At 41.3% G+C, this 22,424-nt stretch overlaps 2 protein-coding genes across 2 annotated transcripts in view; one reads left to right on the forward strand and one right to left on the reverse strand.

Annotated features, from left to right (window-relative positions):
• The window catches only part of LOC126561303 (nuclear pore membrane glycoprotein 210), a 359,207-nt gene that overhangs the window by 229,479 nt on the left and 107,304 nt on the right, over positions 1-22,424 (forward strand). The window lies entirely within an intron of this gene.
• The window catches only part of LOC126561736 (uncharacterized), a 69,185-nt gene continuing 49,139 nt past the window's right edge, over positions 2,379-22,424 (reverse strand). Inside the window, exons 6-7 of the mRNA XM_050218044.1 lie at positions 5,593-5,714; positions 2,379-2,555 (exon numbers count right to left, since the gene is read on the reverse strand). Coding sequence (XP_050074001.1) covers positions 2,379-2,555; positions 5,593-5,714 — 299 coding nt within the window. The remainder of the gene's footprint in view (positions 2,556-5,592; positions 5,715-22,424) is intronic.

The following is a 22,424-nucleotide window of genomic DNA, read 5'->3' on the forward strand; positions in this document are numbered from 1 at the left end:
TCAAACAATAAAAAAAAGCATTCGTAAAGACAAATAACACACAGAAAAAGACAGTCACGTTTTCTTGTATCAACATGAATAAACATTTATTTTGCTAGGGTTTTTGTTCGTTTTTTTTTGTAATTTGTTTCTTTTTTTTGTTACCGATTTCTACTTTTCATACTGTTTCGAAATGCCTGTTTTTGTTCTGTTTCTACTTATTTGTTGAAATTTAAAATTGACCTTTTTATTATAATAATTGTTTGTTTGTTTGTTTGCTTTTTTTCTTCTATAATTTGTAAGTTTATGTACCATTTGTATTTCAGTGCGGTTTTTGTTTGTTTGTTGATTCAAAGTTTGGTTTGGTTTCAATACTTGACACTCGATTTCGATCGAATGCTACGTTGGTTAAGGGGGTAAGAATGATATAGGCGGTTGTTCCAGAATTTGTCTACAGAAGATGAACATTAAAAGATCTTAACGGATCTGTTTCCTAAATTTGTCTACCAACAAGAAGATATAATTGTGTGTTTTTAATTTGCCATATAAGTGTTGTTGCAATGTTGTTTCATGAGTGTTTTGTTTTTGTGTTCGTTTCATAAAGTACTTTCGCTAATACTCAACAACAGATGCGTCGTTTCATCGAGATACACGCGAACCTTTTTCGGCTAATGTTTGTAGTGGTACTTTGTGTTGCTTTCTTACATTACGCGCTAGGGTAAAGAGTTACTTCGTCAATCATTGTTCTTTGTTTGTTTTTTGTCTAAAAATCAGTCAAATTTTAATACCGCTTTGATGCTTACACGTACTAACATCCTTTTAGCTACGACAAAACAAAATAAGATAAAATGTTCCCACTCACCGTTGGGATCAAATTAGCTCATTCGCTTAGCCCTTAACCCCCATTTACTCGTCACTGACATCCAAAGAATTGCTCTAGTGTAAAGGGTAAGTTTCATTTTGTATTCTGTTTAAATTTGTTTAAAATTTGTCATACTTTGTATTTAATATTTATATGCCAGTGCTGTCCAATACTATTTGAGTGACCCTGCCAGGAAAAGTTCCTTTATTCGGTGCACTTTGACACATTTGAAATTCTAATACTTCCGCGACTAACCAGCACTGGAAGAAACCGACTATCTTCACACTTAGAAAAGTCCATGTTTGTGGCCTCTTGCAGGCAGCCTGGAACAATGATTGTTTGGTTGGTGTGGCACAAGGAAAAACGGCTTCGGTGCTCGATTGATTTGTCTTTTAGTGTATACAACGAACCGCTCGCAAACAAGCATTGCGAAGCACCATTGGTTATTTTGTTACAAGAATCGTTGAAACTGTTCACGTGTTGTGTGAGTTGAAACATTCTGTTTTTCTGCTTTTTTCAGCTTTCACTTATTCTTTTCTTTTGTTTTTTTAACCATTTCTTATACACAAGTCGTTTTGCCATTTTTGTTTTTTTGGATTTAGTTTAGTATATTGTTTAAAACTTCTTTAAAGATGATTAAATGTATCTCATTAGCGACAGTGAATTAAAGTACATCGCGTTGTTTGATGTGGTTTTGTCTCGTTTTTTTTTTGTTATGTTTTTGGTTTCGATTCCTAGGAAATCCTATCGACAATCGATCAGTGATTTTCACTATTTCACACCCTTCTTCCACACCGTTCCGGTTCCGGGCGTGCTGGGATGCAATCAACCATATAAGGTACAATAAATAGTGCTCAAAATTTGAAGATAAAAAAAACAACAGTTGCTAAAGCTATTAAAATCATAACCTTCTAGAGTGGACATGGGTGGGCAGGGAAACACGGGTATGATGTGGAGTGTTGGGCGAAAGGATTCTGTTAAATATATTTACGCTTTCACCGCTGCCTTTGGGTAGCTTTGTTCACTAAAATATGTAAACTATAGTTATACGCTCTTATTCTTCCTCTATTTACAACCAACTGTTTTGTAGTGCTTTACGTTAAGAAGATGCAGATTTACTCTACTGTTGTTTTTCTTATTATTCGGTTATGTTTTGCAAATAAATAACTTAACGAAGAGACGGATTGGTTCATAAATAAACAAAAATGCTCGGTAATGTGCGGTGCTTTCCCTTGCGGTTGCTATGAATTTACAGTTAAATATGTACCTTTGATAAGTATTTCTTTACATCTTGCCTAAGATTCGTCCATCTTGCGTCTACCTTGGTTTACTCTGTCTTATTGTTCTCTTTACTTGATCAGTATTATCCATCACTTGAGCAACAATGCTTGGTCGTACTGTGACGATTCGCTTTCGACAGTTTTGGCTCGGATCGGGTTTTGATCCTTTTGGTGGGTTTTGTTTTTATCTGCAAGTAAAGCAAAGAATTGAGAATGTTTTATTCCGGTGATGCTTTTCTTCATAAAGTTAGTGGTAATTACCTTCCAAAGGCGCATGTGCCACTGTGTTGGACATCGATGTAAAATCCTGTCGTGCAGGAGTCCTTCTGCATGTGGCACCAGGAGTGATATGTTCGATTGTTGGTACCGCAAAGCTTGGCGTGGTGATCGTTGAAGGGGAAATTTTTGGCATCACGAAAAGACTTTCCGTAGCCCTATGGGAAAGAAAATAAGTTTAAAATTAATGCGATTGCGATTTTGTTTTATTTTAGTAAGGACCTTTAGAGCTTCATAAGGAGATAAAGAATCTTTTACAGTCAAGAGTGAAACACACACAGAATATTCATTGCCATTGATTGTTGACTGAATGATTGACTGGCCATTGACTAACAATGCCCACTAACCTGGAACTTCAATTCCTTTCATTACGCACCGTATTATTCTCATAAAACTGACTTTTTGTTTAGTGAATTCGGAGCCATCAAAAGAGGATCTTCCAAAAACCCACATCCAAGATCTCGAAAACCTTGGATCCGATAATGACATCATGTAAGGTTAGAAATCACGTTCAATCGACCGAAACGTTGGTCTCCAATATTTGTTACAAGCAGACTTAATTTGTTTGTAAATTGATTGTTACTGAATCCCGTTCTGATCATATTCCCGTACGCAGAACTGGGACAACCAGTTACGGTTAAACTACGCTTAAGCAATGGCAGGCTGAACCCTGACAAGGATGGAGAGCCAAATTAGAAAAAAAATTTGAGCCCAAACAATCATTTTAAACTTTCCGGATTCGCATCCCGACAGCAGTGGTTTGGTAGCCACAAGTTGAGATGTATTGATGGTGTTTATTCGTCCACTAGAATGGCCGCCATATTGGCGGGCATATTGGCGAAGGAATTGTTGCGCCTGATAAGTAATTAGTTTAAGTTCGACGAGATCACATTTAGATAATAAATAATGCAATCATATTGAAACGTGGCGACGATTGGGCGGCTCGGTGGTGTAGGCGACATCGACGCAGGCTTCAAACGGCAGGACCGGTGCTCAAATCCCATCCGGACCGTAGTGAGAACTAACTAACCTCACTACGTGGTATTCATAAGTCAGGCAAGCAATCCTCATTGCGGGGGAACGGTTCGGATGTGTTTTGAACTCCGGTCCTGCATTTTGAAGACCGACGCCGCTTTCACATACACCACCGGGTCGCTCTCGCTTACTAACAGACTTTCTAAAAACCACGATGTTGGATAGTCAGTCCTGACTACGGGGGAACGGTCCGGATGAGATTTTTGAACCCCGATCCTACCGTTTGATTATCGACGCCGTTGAAGCCTAGACCATCGGATCGCTCCGCGTGACGGAGTTACGACTTCTAAATGACCTACTATTTGATTCATTATGTATTTAGTTACAACAAACTAGTCGCTATGCACACCTAGAAGAACACTGGGTGAAATGATGTGATGGGCGAAGTTATGACCCTAAGGTTCCTTCTATCGAGCCAATGCTATGATTGATTTGTTTTAATTCTTAAATAGGCACATACACATCGGCACATATTTCTTTCTAGCCGTTCATGGAACTATCAAACTTAGTGTTCTATGAATCCTTTTTTAAGGTAATAATACCTTGGAAATTAAAAAGCAAAACCCATCAAATTTCGAAACGAAACCTACTAAATCAAAATGTCTGCTTTATCAGAACAGTAATAAAACAAGGCAAAAAAAGCAAGACATGATCAATAAATCTCAGCAGCGTCTTGAAACATTTTCCCATACAATTCAAAGTAGTCGAACCAAGCGCACAAGTTCCCGAACAAAAACATAAATCTCAGCCTCAAAAAAATCAAGAACCAAACAACGAATCACCAAGAAGAAAATACTCCAACACATACTTTCCAATATTTCCATCAATGTCGCCGTCTATCAGCGTGCAAAACCAATGGACGGGAATCGTGATGCATCTGCGATGCAATCAATCGGCGACCGACCAGCGCAGCAGGTGTCTACATCGGAGGGTTTGGCGCATATTTTGGTCCATAAATACTGTGCTTGGGAGCGTGTGTGAATTTGGCGAGCGCCATTTTTTTCTTCTTTTATTCGTAAATCGACGGGTTCGGTAAAATAAATGACATGCTACAGCAACCCGTTTCTTTTGGAGGATAGAGAACTCAAGGGGGTGGAAAAACTTAAAATCTGCGCACATTTTGCAGGGAAAGATATTTTTTTCTTTTGTTATGCACCGCACTCGCTCACTTTGTCTTGCAGCGTACCGAGTGCCAAAAAGGGCAGCAAGTTAACGGTGGAAGTATGTGGAAGGAAATACTCTTCGATTGTGTGATGGAAACGTCGTGCGCCGCCGAAACGCGCATTTCCCTTTGGAGGTGGAATGCAAATCTGAAAAGCATTTTTTTTTCTGCCTGGATCCTGGAAGGAAAACGAGGCTTTCGGTAAGGTGACGAGGGTGCCATGAATTATGAACACGCCCAATTGCATTGACAAGGATCTTTGCTAACGCTTTGAAGCGCCTCTTCGATTGTGCGCACTTTATATGTTTCGCCTTTTCGATGTGTGTGTGTGACGAAACGAAACGAAAGACGAGCGAAACCGGGAGTTTCACCAAATTCGATTGAAAGCATAATGGACGCTCATTGAAAAGCAATCGACAAATCGATTCGAGCCTCATGCGAGAGCCGCACCGCACACCGGTGGTGATGGGAATAATGGTTCCGTTTTTGGGCAGCCGATTGATACGATCGGGGACCGTCGATCAAGGGGGCCAATGCATTAGGCAATCGAGCCACGATTCTCGTTCTACTGTTACACCACACGCGGCAGGAATTGTACGTGTCGCTGGGACGCGGTGGAGATGAAATTTGCATTTTTGTTTACAATCGACCAAGGAGTTCTGAGTGAGGGATAGTTGGGGATGGAGGCGGAAAGGCGAAGGAATGGTTCGGAAAGAAAAGAACCTGAATGATGGTGTTTCGCTTATAATCCAACAATCCAGCTATCGAGCTCCCCTTTTTATCGCCGGACGATACAGAGACACGGAACTTCGACGCGAATCGAATCGACTGGTCGATTCCAGACAGAATGCATCAATCACGGTTGCATTTCATCGATGCGGGAACGCATGGCACAGACCAAAGTGTACGAGACCGGAGCCAGAAAAAGCGCATGCCAAAACCAAAAACGAAAGTAGAAGTGACGGGACAAGGGCACGGCAGAAGAGGCGACAACTTACCTGTTGGCGTTTCATGCGGGGACATTTGTAGCTGCAGCTGACACATCGCGGTTTATGCGTTTTCAGATCCGTTAGACAGTGCTGCCGATCCTTGCACTTGATCGTCTCGCATGTGGCGGCTTCTGTAAAGAGAGAGAGAGAGAGGGGGATAGAGAGAAGCAACAGAAGAGACATTTTAGCAATGCTTTTTTTGTTGATTTTTTAATATTTTGTGTTTTCTTATTTTTCTGATCCTCCTCCAGCTGTGGTTTCCGTCTGTTTCCGTCTGTTGCTGTTGTTGCAATTTGAAGCGTCCGGAACGAGTCGAGAAATTGCATCCAAGAACCAAAAACCTGACAGTGGCAGTATACGGGGAAGAGATCCCAATTAAAAGGCAATTTGGTTGGTGGTTGAAAGTTTATGGCGCATCCTGCGATTGGAGGATACCCCGCATTACTACTACCCTTCAAGCCGCACCCCTTTGCCACCGTTCCATCCTTCTCGGCTGAAGCATTCCGGTCTGCAGGCCGACGGGCATAGAGGAACGCATTGGCGCACACATTTTACGGCACGATCATTTAATTTATGCTCGGACTGTAGATTGTAGACATAATATTGCAAACTCGAGCCCTTTTGACCATTCGGTCAACGCTGGCACGGTACCGGGACGCGGTTGTTGGGGGAGGTTCTTGCTGAAGAGGAACAAACTAAAAAGGAGATAAAGGTGCAAACATTGAGTGGCACCCTGCGTAAAACCGATCCGTCTGCAGTGGATGCACTCTGCTCGGTGGATAACAGCCGCTGACTTAGAACGGACATTTCGGTTGCGGGGAACGTAAGCCTACTTGCTATTATACTTTACCATTGCTGTCAATATTTTTACGACCGAATTTTATTTTTACCTTAGACGTAGAGTGTGGTCATTAAAATGGTTTTAATGGCGTTTGGTGAGTATGTGTTTTTGCTTGTTTTTTTGTTCCTTCTTTTAGGCGTAGATTTTTGTTTTGTTGTGTTCCTGTGCTCGCTCTCAAGCAAACGGAACGCACAATTTGCACCCTCTTCGACCACACCACGTTGTGTTGTGAGGGGGAGGGTTTTTTGACAAAATTATATTTTATATCACATTTTATTGCCTGCCCGTTACGCAGCAGGCTGTATTTTATTCTGCAGAGGAGAGATTAATATTCTACAGCTGCCGTGATCTGGTACCGCGATCGGATCGGCTACGGAAAATGGGTATAAAAATTAATTTAAATACCTCTTATGATCGTAGTGGTTGATGGTTCTAATTTGTGGTTCGCATATTTAAAAGGAAATTTAAATTGAAAATGAGAATGGCTAGCCATTCCCTATTATGCGTCTAAGGATTATGACTAACAATACGGCCAGCCCCTTCCATTCTGATTGTTTTTAAAAAGGATGTGCTGAGTTTTAGAGTATATTTAGCCGGCTTGTGTCTTCCACGGTCGAGCAACCATTATCAGTTCTACCGAACTTAACTTAGAGCGTTTGACATTTGAATAAAAAGAGGTTTAGGTCACCAATTCATATTAGGGGATCGTTTCAATTTGTATAAAAAGAGTCAAAGCTAATTCGCTTAATAAAATGCAAAAAGCACGATAAACAACGTTACGAAAAAAAGTTTTAGCATTGCGATGCAAACAAAAACAAGTTGAATAAATAAAAAAAGAATTAAAAAATTAAAAAATACTGAAACAAGGTTTAAATTGTTAAAAAATGACGTTCCAATCGTCCTATCTGGTGGTGTCAAGATTGCTGCCTGCACAGATTATCGATCGATTTTGGTGGCTCGAAAACTTGCTATTCTGTAGCGCAGACAAAGGTCTTTTACAAGGTATTTAGTATGTTTAAAAAAAATCAGCTTCGATGAATATAATTTTTCGTGCCATGTTGTGAATTGAAAATAATGAATTTATCACTGCCAAAACGTTTGAAAACGTACAAGTTACTGTTATCCGTCAAGGCAGCTCGTGACTTAATGAAGGCCAATTCACACCTGCGCAACACATCAATTGAAAGATGTAAATTATTCATTTTATTGCTGAATATTGTGCAAAAATTCTAAATTTTTGTAATCATCCTTTACATGAAAGATGTTTTTCCATGGGTTGTGATTGAGTTTCTCCCTGTTAGCTGAAACGTGTTAATTTAAATTGCTTCCATACGTTGTTACGTTCAATAACGCATTGCTTTATTCTAATTTATTTCATGTTTTAGTGTTTGAGATTTTGAGTGTCTTGATTGTCTTCCTTGATTTTTCCCAATTTTAGTTGGATGGAATAGAACATACTAATTCCTGTAAACAGGATAGACTTCAACAGTTACGGCTACACTAGCTTTACTTGATAGCAAAGATAAAGTAAAGTCAAAAAACAATATTTATTTTTAAATTACAGAAAATTGTATTCTAAATATAATCAATCTTCCATTAAATCATAAAATTTGCATACTTGCATCAACTAAAATCACAACTTATTCCACTATCCTTCATGACAAAGTATGGTAGTTCATTGAAACTGTGCTACATCGTGAGAAAAAAACCCTTCCCCAAATATCGGTCAATGTAAAGGAAACATGCAGCAAGAAAACATTCTTGGCACCGTTTTACTACAAGCGTCAGCCGGACGCCGGACGACGCTATGCTTGGCAAACGTTCTGCGTACCCCGTTTGTCATAGCCCGTTTTGTCATTGCCAAAAGTTAAATCGAAACATATTTACAATCCGTCCGCTTCCTACTCCGCTCGGCAAGTCCCTGCTGCATTGGGGAATTTGACCAATTCCGTGCTCGGGCGTATGAATGCAACAATGTTGCCAGTGCCTTTTTGACAGCGAATTATGTGCATGATTTCGCAATCCGCCCGCTGACGAGCGTGGAGCGTCAAATTGAGCTCATAAATATCGGAAGAAGGCAGCATCGGTGTTGCGAGGTGTGTCGCCTTCACTCGCCGACCGGACAGTTAGTTGCATCGGATCGGACCGACCCCATTGGTATGGTGGTGTCTCCCCCCCCCCCCCCCCCCACGGGACAGATGTCCATCCGAAGGATAATAACTTGTGCGCAATGAGCTTAACGTTTCTTGTTCCGCTTGTCGGTTGCTGGCTGAACACGCGAACGCACAGCATACAATGTTGCGCGTGAGTGCCGGAGAGCTGGAGTTGTAAAAATGTTCCTAGCTTTATGTGACTAATAAATATGTCATTTGCTTATCCTTATCCGCGTGAGTGTTTATTTATCATTCAGTTAAGAGAAGGAAGAGATACAGATGGTATGTATTGAGTATGTTTTGTGAATTCTAACCGCTGGAATAATTTTTTTTAACTTTGATGTTGTACCATTCCTGCAGCGGGATGAGCCAGCTAACAAAAAAACTAAACTCTACTTTAAAAGCTAAGAACATGGATTTGTGGCGGGCAATTTTCCATTCCGTACAGGCACAAGGGAAAAGAAAACTGTTTTTTTGTTTATCTGATTACATTCTACCTCGACGATGACCACTTGACACAGGGAATGGTACGTTCCTTTGATCGGTAAGCATCTTTCGAATGACATGCTTTTTCCTCCCGCAAGAAAAAGCCAGCCTGAAAAAAATAAAATTAAATCCTTCTCTGTCCCGTTGGGACAAGCTTATGATTTTACGCCTCGCTTTATACTTCCGGCTTTACAGCGCTCAACACTGTGTGGTAAAGGCAGTCTGGTTTTTCTTAACAGTTTCCCATAAACTATAAAAAAGGAATAAGCAAAAAACTAGATCACTAGCCACTAGTGGTGAGCATGAGTGAAACTATCTGCTGACCATGGAATGTTTCTTTTTCTGTTACAGAAGCAGTTTTTTGTTGTTTTGCAATGCTTACCCTGTGTCCGGCATTCCAGCTGGCTAGAGCACAATTTTGTAATTCATACGGATCGCTTTCAACGGAAACTATTGATTGGTTTGCAGAATCTGATCGATGTAAGGATAGATTTGAGGTTTTTGTACTGGTCAGTACTCTGTTTTTCTTAATACTTTCCTTGATAGGGTGTCTTGTTGATGGAAAAAGCTCTTACATTTCATTCCATCGCGAAGATTGAAGCATAGTTTTTGTAAACAGGAAAATAAGTTAAAATACAATGAAAAGCATGAAGCAAGAAACTGCCTGGAACGATGTTGGTTTGGTGCGATGCGATGTGAAGTAAAAACATTTCAAAATTTAAAGTGCATCCATTTGCTGTTTACTGGTACAAACTTAATGAACAGAGTAAAATTAATTCATAAAATAAATAAACCTTTTTTATGACTCACGTAAGCAGCACTCACACACGCTCTCAATTAACGATTATCAATGACCCTCCAACCCAAAACCCTGTACCGTCTTTAAAATTACATTTATTTTCTGTGTTAAGCGACTGTTTTTTTTGTTTTTTGCAACAGCTCATTTGCTCACTGACACTGACACGAGACGCTTGTGATGGACGTGTGAATGTACAGGGCAAGGCAGCGCCCGAGGAAAGTCAAGCGACACCTGAACAAACCGTCCGCGAGCCGTCGACACCCGGCGATCTCAACAGCGACAGGCGACGAACCCGGTACACGCAAACGGACCGTGCCGTCGCTGCCGATGCAACCCGTCAATAAAGCTGTCTCGTGTCAGGGCAAGAACAGTGCGTGATATGCGCTACGCGCTGTCACCAAATCGCATGATTCGCAACAGATCAATCAAGCTGCACGGAACGGTAACTGCAACTGGCGCAAAGCACGTTTGCACGAAAAAAAAAATTGCTTCTTTGTTCGCAGTACGCTCGAAGGATGAACGTGGTGTTGCTCCTGCGTTTTTTAATATAGTTTTTTTTCCTACACATATAAATATATTTATTAGCAATCTAATGGTATCAATTAAGTTTACCAGTAGCAAAGTGAAAAACATGTAAAGTCACCTCGCCAGCGTAATTAATTCGCCATCGCCGCGCTAATTACAGTATCAGGCTGATTAGTTGTTATCACATCAAAAATGCATTCCATCAAGACGTTTGATACACTCGATTGACGATGTATGTTTTACACTAGCGATAGCAAATACTGCTCCATGTTTTTACAAAGTGCAAACTTAATTAGCATAATTATGTTAACGATCATTCGCGCACGGATCGTTGCAGGCTGCTGAATACACTGGGCATGTTTTTTTTTATCTGCTTCCATTTTTTTTTTTCGGAACCAATCCCAATAGAAGGCGTTTACTGGGCAACCCCCTGGCAGCAGCATGTTCTCGATGCTGTGATGTGTGAAGTGTGCAGAAGAGAAGAAAAAAAAAGGCCATCCACATACACACACACACCCAACTAATTATCACTCCTTTTAATTGCCACACCATCGACACCGTTTCACAGCCCGATTGCATCCTGGGCCTGCCCGGACAACTTGGGCAACCGGCGGGCGAAATGATAATCAGTGTCAAGCGAAACGATTGGGGATGGCCGGGCGGCAAACGGCAACGACATAGACGGCGCACAGGCCTAAGTTATGCTAAGCTATTCCGTAAGCTGTCACTGTTGATGATCGTCAGCCGCGCGCGGGTGCACCGCTGGTAGTTATCAGCACTGAAAGTGACACTAATTTTCCGACCGCGGTAAAGCGGAAAAAAATTGTCACGGTAAAGCCGCCACCGAATGCCGCAGCTCAATGTTGGAGCCGTTTGCAGTTTGTTGAATTGAGATATGTTTTTTTTTGCCTTCTTCCCTCGGTTGCGAGCAAGTTTTAATGATGATAGTAGATCATTTCTTATAACAAGTTCATTAACACAAATTGTTGTCATTTCATCATTTCTTTTATGATGGTTTGATTTAGAGCCGGGCTGTGGTGTGATAGGTACGATGTCTATAATGAGAAGATCGAGTTTTTACTAGTAATTGATGGTACGATGTACAAAGCGTCGATTTTCACAGGTGTAGTCAAGGCGAGGAACGTTAGCTTTGTGCACAAGTTATGGCAGGAAAAAAAAAACTGGAAACTATGGTGTAGAAATCCCACACGTTAGACATCAACACAAAGCAATGTTGTCAACATTTTCGGGTTAAGTAATGGTTATCGACCACAATTCTTGTGATGATGCCAGAAATTAAAAAACGCCTTGCAACCGTAGCTTCTGGCTTTGGTATTTGCGTATGGCATTGACTGTCACACTTTCGTGCTATAATAGACTCTGAACCCTTCACACTAGGGCAAGATGATTTATGCTCCAAATCCGTCCATATTTTTGCTCGTTTTCGTCTTCTGATCTATACAAGGCCTTAAAAGGACTTATGGTCTGCCATTTCAGGAGTGCTTTAGGGCCACACATCTTTGAATTTTTAGAGCTTTATGTTTAGAATTTAACGCCAGAAGTATGAAACACGTGTGTCTTCAAAACGCTGTTGGGCGTTCAAAAGACGTATTATCGGACAAAACCCCTTTGTTTGAAACCTTTACTTGCAATTCTCAGGAACATCCTTGATCTGATAAAATAGAATGATACAGCCTGAAATTTTTGCTTGTGCAACAAGGAACATTAGCTGTAGGCAGCTTGTGGACTTTCCAGAATTTTCAAAGCAAGTGGTGTGATGGAACCCAACCTGATGCCAGAAATCTTCGCGCGAATCGCTTTTCTGACATTTAGTGATTAACTTAAGTTATTGCGTGGTGATATTGTTGTCCTATAGTTCTTGGCTAATTATTGAACATCCTAGACAAACGTTTTCTTTAGGAATGCTGTGGGACAGCAGCAAACTCACAAGCATGGCCTTAGCAAACATTTTTAGAATTCTAAATTCGGTACAAACTAATCAGCTGTTAGTTGAAAAAAGTCCTGATTGGCGTTAACTGTCATTTTCTCCTGTTAACTCTGCGGTAGTATAAGCTTATCATCTGCATTATTAATGAACATAAATCTTTATTTCCTTACCAAACAACTAAAGAAACTATTGCTCGTAATACTCATACACCCATCCGGATATGTTGCACCAACTACTCGATCCTACCGACCGTTTGCAGTTACAGCTGAAATGAATGTTTCGTGTTTGAAGCGAACTAATTTCCTCCACAACTCGGACTGGTCTTCCGGTGCAACTGACCCGGTTTGCAGAAGATGAGAGCTTTCCGGTGGCGCTTCGCCCTTGCCGAGAGCAACAGCAGCAGCAGGATGAAGCGTGAATAATTACCCAGCTGTAAATCAATTTGCAAAAGGTGTGCAGAAGGAGTGGAAAACACAAGTGCAGCTCACCGGCGCTTTAGGTGAGTGAACTGAGAGTGAAATCAATTATGCAAATCTGCACATGCAGTGTGCTACTGTTGACTGAGATTGACCGGTTCCTGTGGCACACATAGATAGATCTGTCGCTAAATGTGCTTCTGTTTTGTTATCATTACTGGTTGGTTACTTTCAAACGTAACCACAACTTTGACTTAAAGTACATCTTTTGTTGCAGGACTGTTTGTGCTCGTAAGTGGTTGATGAATAACATAAATTGAAACATAATCGTTCTCGTATTGATTTGAAGCATGTTTGAAACATTCCAACTCCTCATTCCTGTGCACCGAACCAGACCAGATACGGTGTAGAAATCAACTCTCGTCGCCAAAGGAAGGGCTGCATTTAAATCAAGCAAAATGCATTGTAATGGAGCAATTTGACCCATCGCCCAACTGTTTTCCCCCTTTTCAGCAAACCGGAGACCGACCGGATGGCAGTAACTTTACGGTTTTATGTTCCGGAAAGCTCAAACTATCGCTCTTTTACCGCTGTCCAACACGAACCTCTCTGGCTGTTCCTTGATTGCCCTTTCCCGCAACTGGGGCGGGTAAGATTTACCCAACATGAAATGCATTGACTGTGGCCATGGTTTTGTCTCGGAGCGAAACGATGCGACGGATGCATTTGCTGCATACGGATGCTGCCGGCCAATGCTGGGGGTTTTGATGCATTATTCAGGAGGTTTCGGTCTTGAATTCGAATTGCAAAACCCGAACCCTGAAGGGACCTCCGGATGATTTAATGGCTGGGTAACTAAACTCGGTACTTCTCCGAGCACGGGACACCCATACACCGATAAGAGGACAATGTCGTCGTCCTCGGAAGTTGGTGGTTGATGAAGGGGAGAGAGATAGAGAGAGAGTGAGAGAAGCAAAGGAAAGAGGGAAGGTGGAAAAGGTTGGATCAAATGCACACGTTGGCAACAATGGCAAAACAATTGTATTTGATTTATTGTCTGAACTTTCGATCGAGTGTGTTGAGGTTATGAAATTGATGAAAATCGTTTGCATTTAAGATTTTCACAGACAGCAGTACAGGAAAGGGTAAGATGCACTTCTATAACAGTCAAAGAAAGGTCAGCATGAACGAGCAGTGCGAAAGAACAATTGTCTTAATCTATTGTGTTCACTAGTCAATATTTCTGACATTTAATGGGTGAAAAGATTGATTTTCATTGGATAAAAAAGGGAAAAGAGCATTGCTAGGAGAGATTTATTACACACACGATGCGCTTTTCATAACTAAATGCATTTTTCTTCTCAATAATGCCAGCCCAATGCTAACAAATCATAGGCTTCTATATCGCACTGTATCATTTTGATAGTATCAGCCTGGGAACGTAGCTGTTGCCGGTAAATTAACATAAAAATGCAATCGCTCATCAACCAAAAATCATGCTCTCGTACCGCCTATGTCGACGCAATGACGTCCTGAGTTGAAACAAAACAACAATCGTGATGCACTTCTTTAGCGAGTATTATGAGGAACGAGGAACACAGCGGAAACAACACAAAAAAAACCCAAGATGGGAAGCAATAGAGCGTCAGATGCGTCAGCGATCGGCATCAATCGAACGGAGCCTGATGCACATCTTTATGATAATGAGTCGATTTGCAATAAAAATAATGATAATAATGATAAGTTGGTTCAGCCTCCGCGGTATATTGCAATGCCGAAGACGTTAGCCACGCATAGACTTGTTTATTAAGCGGGAAAAGGTGAATCCCCCCACCTTCGACAGCTTCAGAACGCTGATCTTAGCCAAGATTTTTGTCTCGAGGGGTTTTTGATGAGGTGTAAATTATAGCCCGGTGTCTAATAGCGCCTAACTGTCGCCTCTATATAATCATGCGATGGTAGCGATGTTTCAGCAGGCAGAGCGCATAACAGAATCAGCCTTCATCGCGGGATTGTTTGAATCGTGCAAGCAAAAGACTGCAATCGACCCTGTGCGACAGGAGTAATATCAAGCTAGAAACCTTCGACAAGGAAAGCGTGAAGAAAAACATTAGCAAATGATTGATCGCAAGATGATCCCCCAAGGGACAACCACACCGGATTCTAGCACAGGCGAAGCGTAGACGACGATTAGCAGCCACATGCAATTCACCAGGTCTGCGAAAGGCACAGGAATCCTGCCGCGACACATCACGGTCATTTTCATTCCACGCGGCCGCTGGATTGGCTGCCGTAATCCATTCCGCAACAGGTTGCGCGGTGCATCGGCGCACAGAGACAATTTGCAGTAGCGGCCGAAGCCAATGCATCCACCCGACATGCCGCAAGGGATACACCGGGCTAATTGTGGATTTATGAGCCCGACCATTATTATTACGGCCTGCAGGTCGGGGTAATTTGTTTCCTAATAAGTGCAATTAATTCATACACAATTTTGTTCACGAAAAGGAAAAGTGTGGAGAAGAAACATGCGTCACGCAAATCTATGGATAGGTCGGGTTCCGACGGGGTAGGGTTCATCCCGTACTCTAGTGTTCGCATGGGAGTTTGTACATTAGGTTCGGTTGCCCTGGAAATATCATCAACGCAGAAGCAGAAGGTGTTGAAATGGAGCCCACCGTTCCTGGTGGCTCTCTGTATGATTATAGATGAGAAACATCTGCAGCAGTGGAAACAGCAGAAAAATCGCAATTTGTATCGGAAAGTTCATTTAAAGACGGTCAAGATGTTATTGCATCCTGTGCCGGAAAGTGCAATATAGTTGCATCTGCGTGTGCATAGGGCATAGAAGATGTTGCGCCGATGAATAAATGCTACGCTACTCTCGATATACGGATACAATTCTGCAATTACTGTTATTATCGTTGGTGCCTTTCGCTGATGAAGCGGATTCGTGAGGCCAGGAATAGATCCGGATGCAGTGAGAAGTAGGACATCGCATGGACAGGGATTCGCGAGAAATCCAAGCGGTTTGCATCGCTGGAACAGAATTAGGATGTTGTTTTACAGCAAAGTTTGTGCACGGCAGAGAACAAGTCTCATTTAAATCGTGGCTATTAAAGGCTAGAAATGCGTTTGTGTTTTGCAGATCTAATAGACTAACCTTTCGTGTTGTGGTGAAGGTTAGACGTCTAAGGTAATTGCGATTTCGCTCACTTGCAACACCGAGTTTTGTGGTGATCAGAAATTGTAGGACTTCACGTTTGTACAATGTATGTGTGCAGCTAGTAATTAAACTAGCAACATCAAAAAAATATTTTCCCTAAAGGGCACATAATTTTACGGTACTAGATGGATCAACTGCAACACGAGGATTTGCTACAATGTCCGACAATTATACGTCGTTGTTTTTATTAAGCTTCATGACCTTTATTGGCATAGGCCTCTCATGTCTAGCAGCTAGGAACCAATGACTTCCATTACCTAATGTTGAAAAGATAGCATTGAGAGTTTCATTTGATTTGAATAGTAGCTGCAACTGTAATTGCAATTGAATTAAGAAATCCTGTTACTGTGCTTTGAAATACAGTTGTTGAGAAACAGAAAGTAGAATAGGACATAATTGATAGGTGTCTTACCCGTTTGCATACAAAGTGAGTAATTTTAGTGAATCTGCGCTGAATCTATTGTATTTCTAATCATAGTGGAAGGATAGCATGCATCGTAAAAAATAAGTGTGGCTGCAATTCTTCACGTTTTAAATGACCGTTGATTGATAGACAATATCAATACGGAGAATGAGTATCCATCATTGGTGAAGTAAGCCTAGGGGACCTTAAGCGGAATGGCAGTTGGTCCAGGACTGGGACACATCGTGAGAACAAGATGAATACACTGTTTTCAATCAAACATCAAAAAAAGAAATTAACTGTTGCGAAAAACAGGCTTGAACTGTAGCGTGCTTTGGTGCATTTTATTCCTTCGTTTTGCAAAAAAGTTACGGAAAGGTTAGTATTGAGAAATTGACTGGTTTTCGTCATAAATATGCATTTATTCTTCATAGCTTAACGACATAATAGGTCACGCCGGTGTACCATAGGCTTACTAGACTTGTTTATGCCATGTAGTTGTAAAGTTAGACCTCACTACGGGGGAACGGTCTGGATGTAATTAGCGCCTCGGTCCTAAAGTGTGAAGCGTGACGCAAATAACATCGGACCGACACGAAATGAATTGTATAGGAAAAAAAATCAAATTTGACGTGAGGATGATGAAAGCTACCAAAAACTAAATTTTCTGTCATATCAGGTCTATGCTCTGTCTTTGCATTGGTGCAAAAAGCGACAAAAATATTCCGATTTTTAATGCACCTCTGTCACCTGGTTATCGGTCCACCGGTCAGTACTGTTACGATTTGAAAGCTTTTTTTTTGAGAGCAAAAGTTTGTTCGTATCGTCTGCTTTGGACCCAGAAAAAGCCGGTCATTGCGTCACATTTCCTGTCCGGCTACGATCGAGCAATTATCTATCAGATTCTGACCTTTCTGGGACAGGTTATAGAACATGGATCTGCCCATCGGAACACTTAAAGCCCATATGTTGAATATTCAACTAGAGCTGAAGTTTACAATGAATGATGAGTATGTCACATTCCATTTTATTTTCTCCAGGAATGGCGCAGAACAATGTGTTTTATAGTACAAGGAGCCTCCTGTTGGTTTATACATGCTTTGAAAAATACCTCAAAGATGGCGAAATGGTGTTATTATCTACTCGAAGCAAGCGCTATAAAAAAGAAGAGTATGATAATTCTGGGGAATCCCTAGAAGCCAACCTTAGTGTGCTCAACCAAGCTCCCCCGGGATAAGGTGCACTTAAATTGAGTGAGAAGTAAATGTCCACCTTCAAAATAGGATGTAAGTTTAATGTATTGTTAAGCTAGATTTAAGATTTGATTTCAAGAAATACGGAATGGCCGTCATTACGAAATAAAAAAAAACCTAAGTGTGCCATAGAACCGTCTAATCGCCATTTTGTACATTAATTTGACGAGAAAAATCTAACTAAACAATTGCATGGTCAATGTCAGGGATAATGTGAATAAATAGGCGAGCTTTTAATAGAAAATTATTCGTTGACACTTATGGCTCAAGTGCCGACAAAAGGCCGCAACATAACGAGGCAAAGATTGGATTTTTTTTCTTAAATTAAAGATTTACTAAAGAAAACAATGCTATTTGATTGGTTCCAGTGTCTTTTTCCGTTTAATTTCGCTGTGCATCTGAAAAAAAACACATTTTTTAATGCAAATATTATATCAGCAGCTAAAATACGATAGAACAGAGAATGTCACTCATTGAGTCTTTTAAAATTTTGGGAAACTAATTCGATGATTTTGAGTAAAAGAATGAAGTACTATGAGGACGAGAAAACACACCACTGTTCTGCCAGAAAGATTAGGTAACCTAATAGCAACAAGTTATGAGATGGTATAAACCAAAAATACAGTAAGTTGCAAGTACAAGAAGTTGTCTGAACGAGTTAATCACAACAATTTATAATTTGTTGTACATCTTACTATTCTTTGATTGAATAAACTTTAGAGAATAGCTTTAAAGATTTTCATCCGAAAGCATATTTCTGCATTCTTTAACTCCATTTTATCCATAGCAGGTAAGTCTATGGATTTCGCACGCAATTCTGTCGTATGAAAAATCGACAGAATTGCACGTTAGGTCATTAGCACTTTAGAAAAATTGTTAAAATGATCTAATTAAATGTACATATAAGTCAAATCGAAACTCAACATCGATAGTGAGGATTGAAATATTAAGCACTGATGTTAAGCGTTAAGTATTTGAAAAACTATGACACATTTCTGCTTGTTGCCTCGAATGGCTATAGTTAAGGCTTAAGATTTTAACGAAATTCTTCAATATCTAATAATTGAATGTTACTAGATAGCAAATGATACGTAGATATTAATAAATCAATTAGATAGAGTAACCAACAAATCCCGTCATACGATAGAAAGAATAGAGCATTAGTCACTGATAACATACATTGAATTGAAAAGCTCTTTGTCTTATAATTTCCTTCGGACATAAAAGCGGTATTAAGCCACGGTTTGAGTAATCTATAATTTTCCTATCAAACAACGCTCTTTGCTCATCACGCCTTAGCACAATGATTCATGTCATTACAGCGTACTGTTTGAACCATCTGTTCTGGCTGGCTGGCTCATTGTTGCATTTGCAAATGGGTGTGCAGTTCCTCACACAATGTCGCTCCGATTGATTTGGAGCGAAGGGGCTCATTGTTGATGCCGTTGTTCAGCAGAAAGGAAACCAATTACGGTCCGTGCCATTCAAAGCACGCGCGTCAAGACGTCTAGTCCAGAAAGGGCAGGCCTAAGGGTCTGAAAGTTGAAAGTTGGTGCTGCCGGTTAAGCTTTCCAGCCGATCAGGGTAGGATCACGGTACATTTTGAAAAAGAGCAAAAGGAAAAGGACGGAAGCATGGCGACCACACAACTTATCGTATCCGTGCTATCTTAATCGGCTCCATCTTAACCAGCCAGCCAGAGACTGTGCTTTATAACAAATCGAGGCAGAACCGGCACAACGAAAATTATGCCTCGTTTCACACACCGGAGTGCAATTTCGTTGCAAATTTGTATTACTTTTTATTGCATCCTGACCGCCGCTGGCGAGTGGGTGTAGTTGACCTCGGTTGAGGACATACGGAACACAGTGGATGGGATGACAGACGGGATGAGGCCACGAAAAGGGGACATTGTAATCGCTCACGTTTTTTTGTGGTGAGTTATACGTTTTTGTTTTATTTGGAAGGATAATTGAATTCGGATGCTGCCCGGCATGCCCAAGATGGACCAAAGTGCAGGACAGTGAAGTAGAAATAAAAATCGCAAAGCTACCAAGCGCCCTGCAGCTGCAAAATATCTGTCCCTCTTCAATGTAGTCTCTCTATTTCGTCTTTCCATTCTTAAGGCAGAATTTGCAATGCAGTCAGGAAGGATAATTTCGTTTCAACTACTCCACACACTAAGAACGCAAGCGTTGTCATCTCTTTCGTGATGATCATTTGCCCGTCTTGCCTTACGATTCATGCCAAGATTTCTCGTCTTCCCGTGCCTGCGTCCACAAACGTCCGGAAACGGTGAATCTGACCATCGTTACGGTACCACTGATCAGAAGAAGGAGACAAAAAACAAAAGCGGAAAAGAAAAACCACATAAAAGAGCAAGGTTGTGGAGGTTACAACCACAACGCGAAGGTCATCCGAAGATGCACTTTGCTGCACGTCTCTTGCTCAGTGCAGCGCAAAGCCTGGAATACACAGGTACGAGGGATCCCGGTTTGCAATTAAAACCCCACAGCAGAACGATCCATCATTGTTTTCCCTGGCCCACCTTGCCCTTCATTCCGAATATACGATTTTGAGAAAGCGTTTTAGACGGCACTGAGCAACCAAGCTCGCCCGAATGCACTTTTGCTCGAGCGCCAAACGGAGAGAAGCAAGCGAGAAAGCAAAAGCTCTAAGCGAGATAAAGTAAGCGGAAAGTAAGCAAGAAAAGGCAAACAACAGCAGCAAAAAAGACATGCAAACCGTCTAGACTTCTTAATGATTTCGTTGTTGTTATATAATTTTTGTTATTACACACAAAACTCCCGGCTATCGAAAACAATTTGTTCATACCCCAAAGTTCGCATCGCATGACCGGCACAAGGGGAACTTTCCTTTCGCTGCGCCCGTTTCTGGGCATCGTTGGACGCTACTGCACGCGGCAAGCCTTGCCATTCGCCGTACGGGCTCGTGTGCAGCACGTGGGAAGTGGATTGCAGTTGCATTCACCGTGCTGCACATCGGGCGCACACCGGTTGAATCCGGAGGCAAAGCTTGCAACCGAGGGAGAGGCGAGAGTTTGGACCCGTCTTGCGGAGCACAAACGGAAGAATCTTGCACGTTCATGGATGAACGCTACGGACACGGAGATGCACTTTAGTGTGCTGGGTGCGCTCCGTGCGCTAAGGTACCGGCGGAAGTGTGCGGAAGCGGGAGACATAGCTTTTGATGTAACAATTAAATGTGTAGCTTTTATCATTCGGCGCCGTCTGCGTGCTTGCCATAAGCGATTAAGAGATGGGTTTCAATCTAGGGGCCAACTCCGGATAGGGTTTTGAGCGCTTGAATGAGTCGTCTTAGAATGGTTTGTAATTGGAAACAGCTTGAGCGCAAATCATGAATAAATTCACATCATGTTCCGTACTAATGAAAATGGACGGACATCGCTACATATGGGGAGGTTTTGCAATATGGGACGTAAACGGGAATTTATTTGTATTGAAACCTCCTCTGTTCCATATGTAATGTTGGGGTTTTATTAAGTGAAAGGTTTAGGTTCTACGTCTTATAAAAGTCTTCTTCTATTATTCAAACCGTTGTTGATCTTTTTAATACTCTACTTTGGTTCAATATGAGTAGAAACACGGGTCTTAGCAAACGAGTTCAACGCATATCTTACTTCTGCAAAGTAATAAATATTGGAGATTGATTTTTTTATTTAACTCCAAGATGACAATACGGCGCAGGCCGTCATACTAAAAAAAAAATTAAAAAAAATAAATGACGGTTTTTTGCCGTATTAACATTCCCTCCTTGGATTTAAATTTAAGTAAAAATTGTGTGTGTAAGCTATCTATACCATCGGGCTGCCCTATTTAATAGCAATATTAAGGCAAAATCACAGTAGATTTTTCGTTCCACATAACCATCCTGAATGGCCGTGCCCGGGCTGAACAACATTTTAAACATTAAATACTGCAACAATAAACAATAAAACATGATTATAGTTTTCAAATACGCATTCCCGTACATAAGTTCCCGTAACTTATGTTACAAATCATATTGACTTATGTTTTTTGACGGCGAAACGCTTCCAAATTTGTATGCATTGGTTTGTCTCTGCTTCTATTAATGTTTATCCTCTTAGTTTTTGAAAAAATATTACATTTCATATTCGTTTACGAAAAATTCACGCAAAATCAAATTAAAAAAATCAAATTATGAAGCTAGTTTGTACATAATTTTCCATTTAAAATTGAGTGAAAAAGATGTGTTACAGCCTTCCTGCTGCCCGGAATGTAACCAATACCCGATTCGATCCCGTCCCGGCAACCCATTTTAGACCCCGTCATCAGGCACGAGCGTACAAGTCGCCACCGGACCCGATCCCGATGCACGTGGTCGTCTCATCGTTGGCGGCTGCCAACGGCAGCTTACCGATCGACCCAATTCTGTCCGTCTAAGTTTACGTCAATTGCCGTACTGGTGGTGGTAGCAGTATCACGAACGCTAGCGGCCCGGTCGGTGCAATGAAGCACCTACTGCTGCTGCTCGATACCAGTGATCAAAGTTTGATTGCATTTTGAAACGCAATCGGTTCTAATTGATAGCTGAGAAAAACCCGTTGGCGATCGAGGCGTTACCACTCCCAGTTGCATGGTGCACTGTTTTTCGTCGTTGGTGTTTTTTTTTTTTATTGCTTCGTTCCTGAGTGTGTTTCGATCGGAAGTACGAAGAGATGTAACATTGACGTGAAGAAGATCAAATTTCAGATATCAGCGAGTGCCAAACGGCAGCAGTATGGAGCAG

The sequence above is a fragment of the Anopheles maculipalpis genome, chromosome 3RL, assembly GCF_943734695.1.
Source record: "Anopheles maculipalpis chromosome 3RL, idAnoMacuDA_375_x, whole genome shotgun sequence".
Lineage (NCBI taxonomy): Eukaryota > Metazoa > Arthropoda > Insecta > Diptera > Culicidae > Anopheles > Anopheles maculipalpis.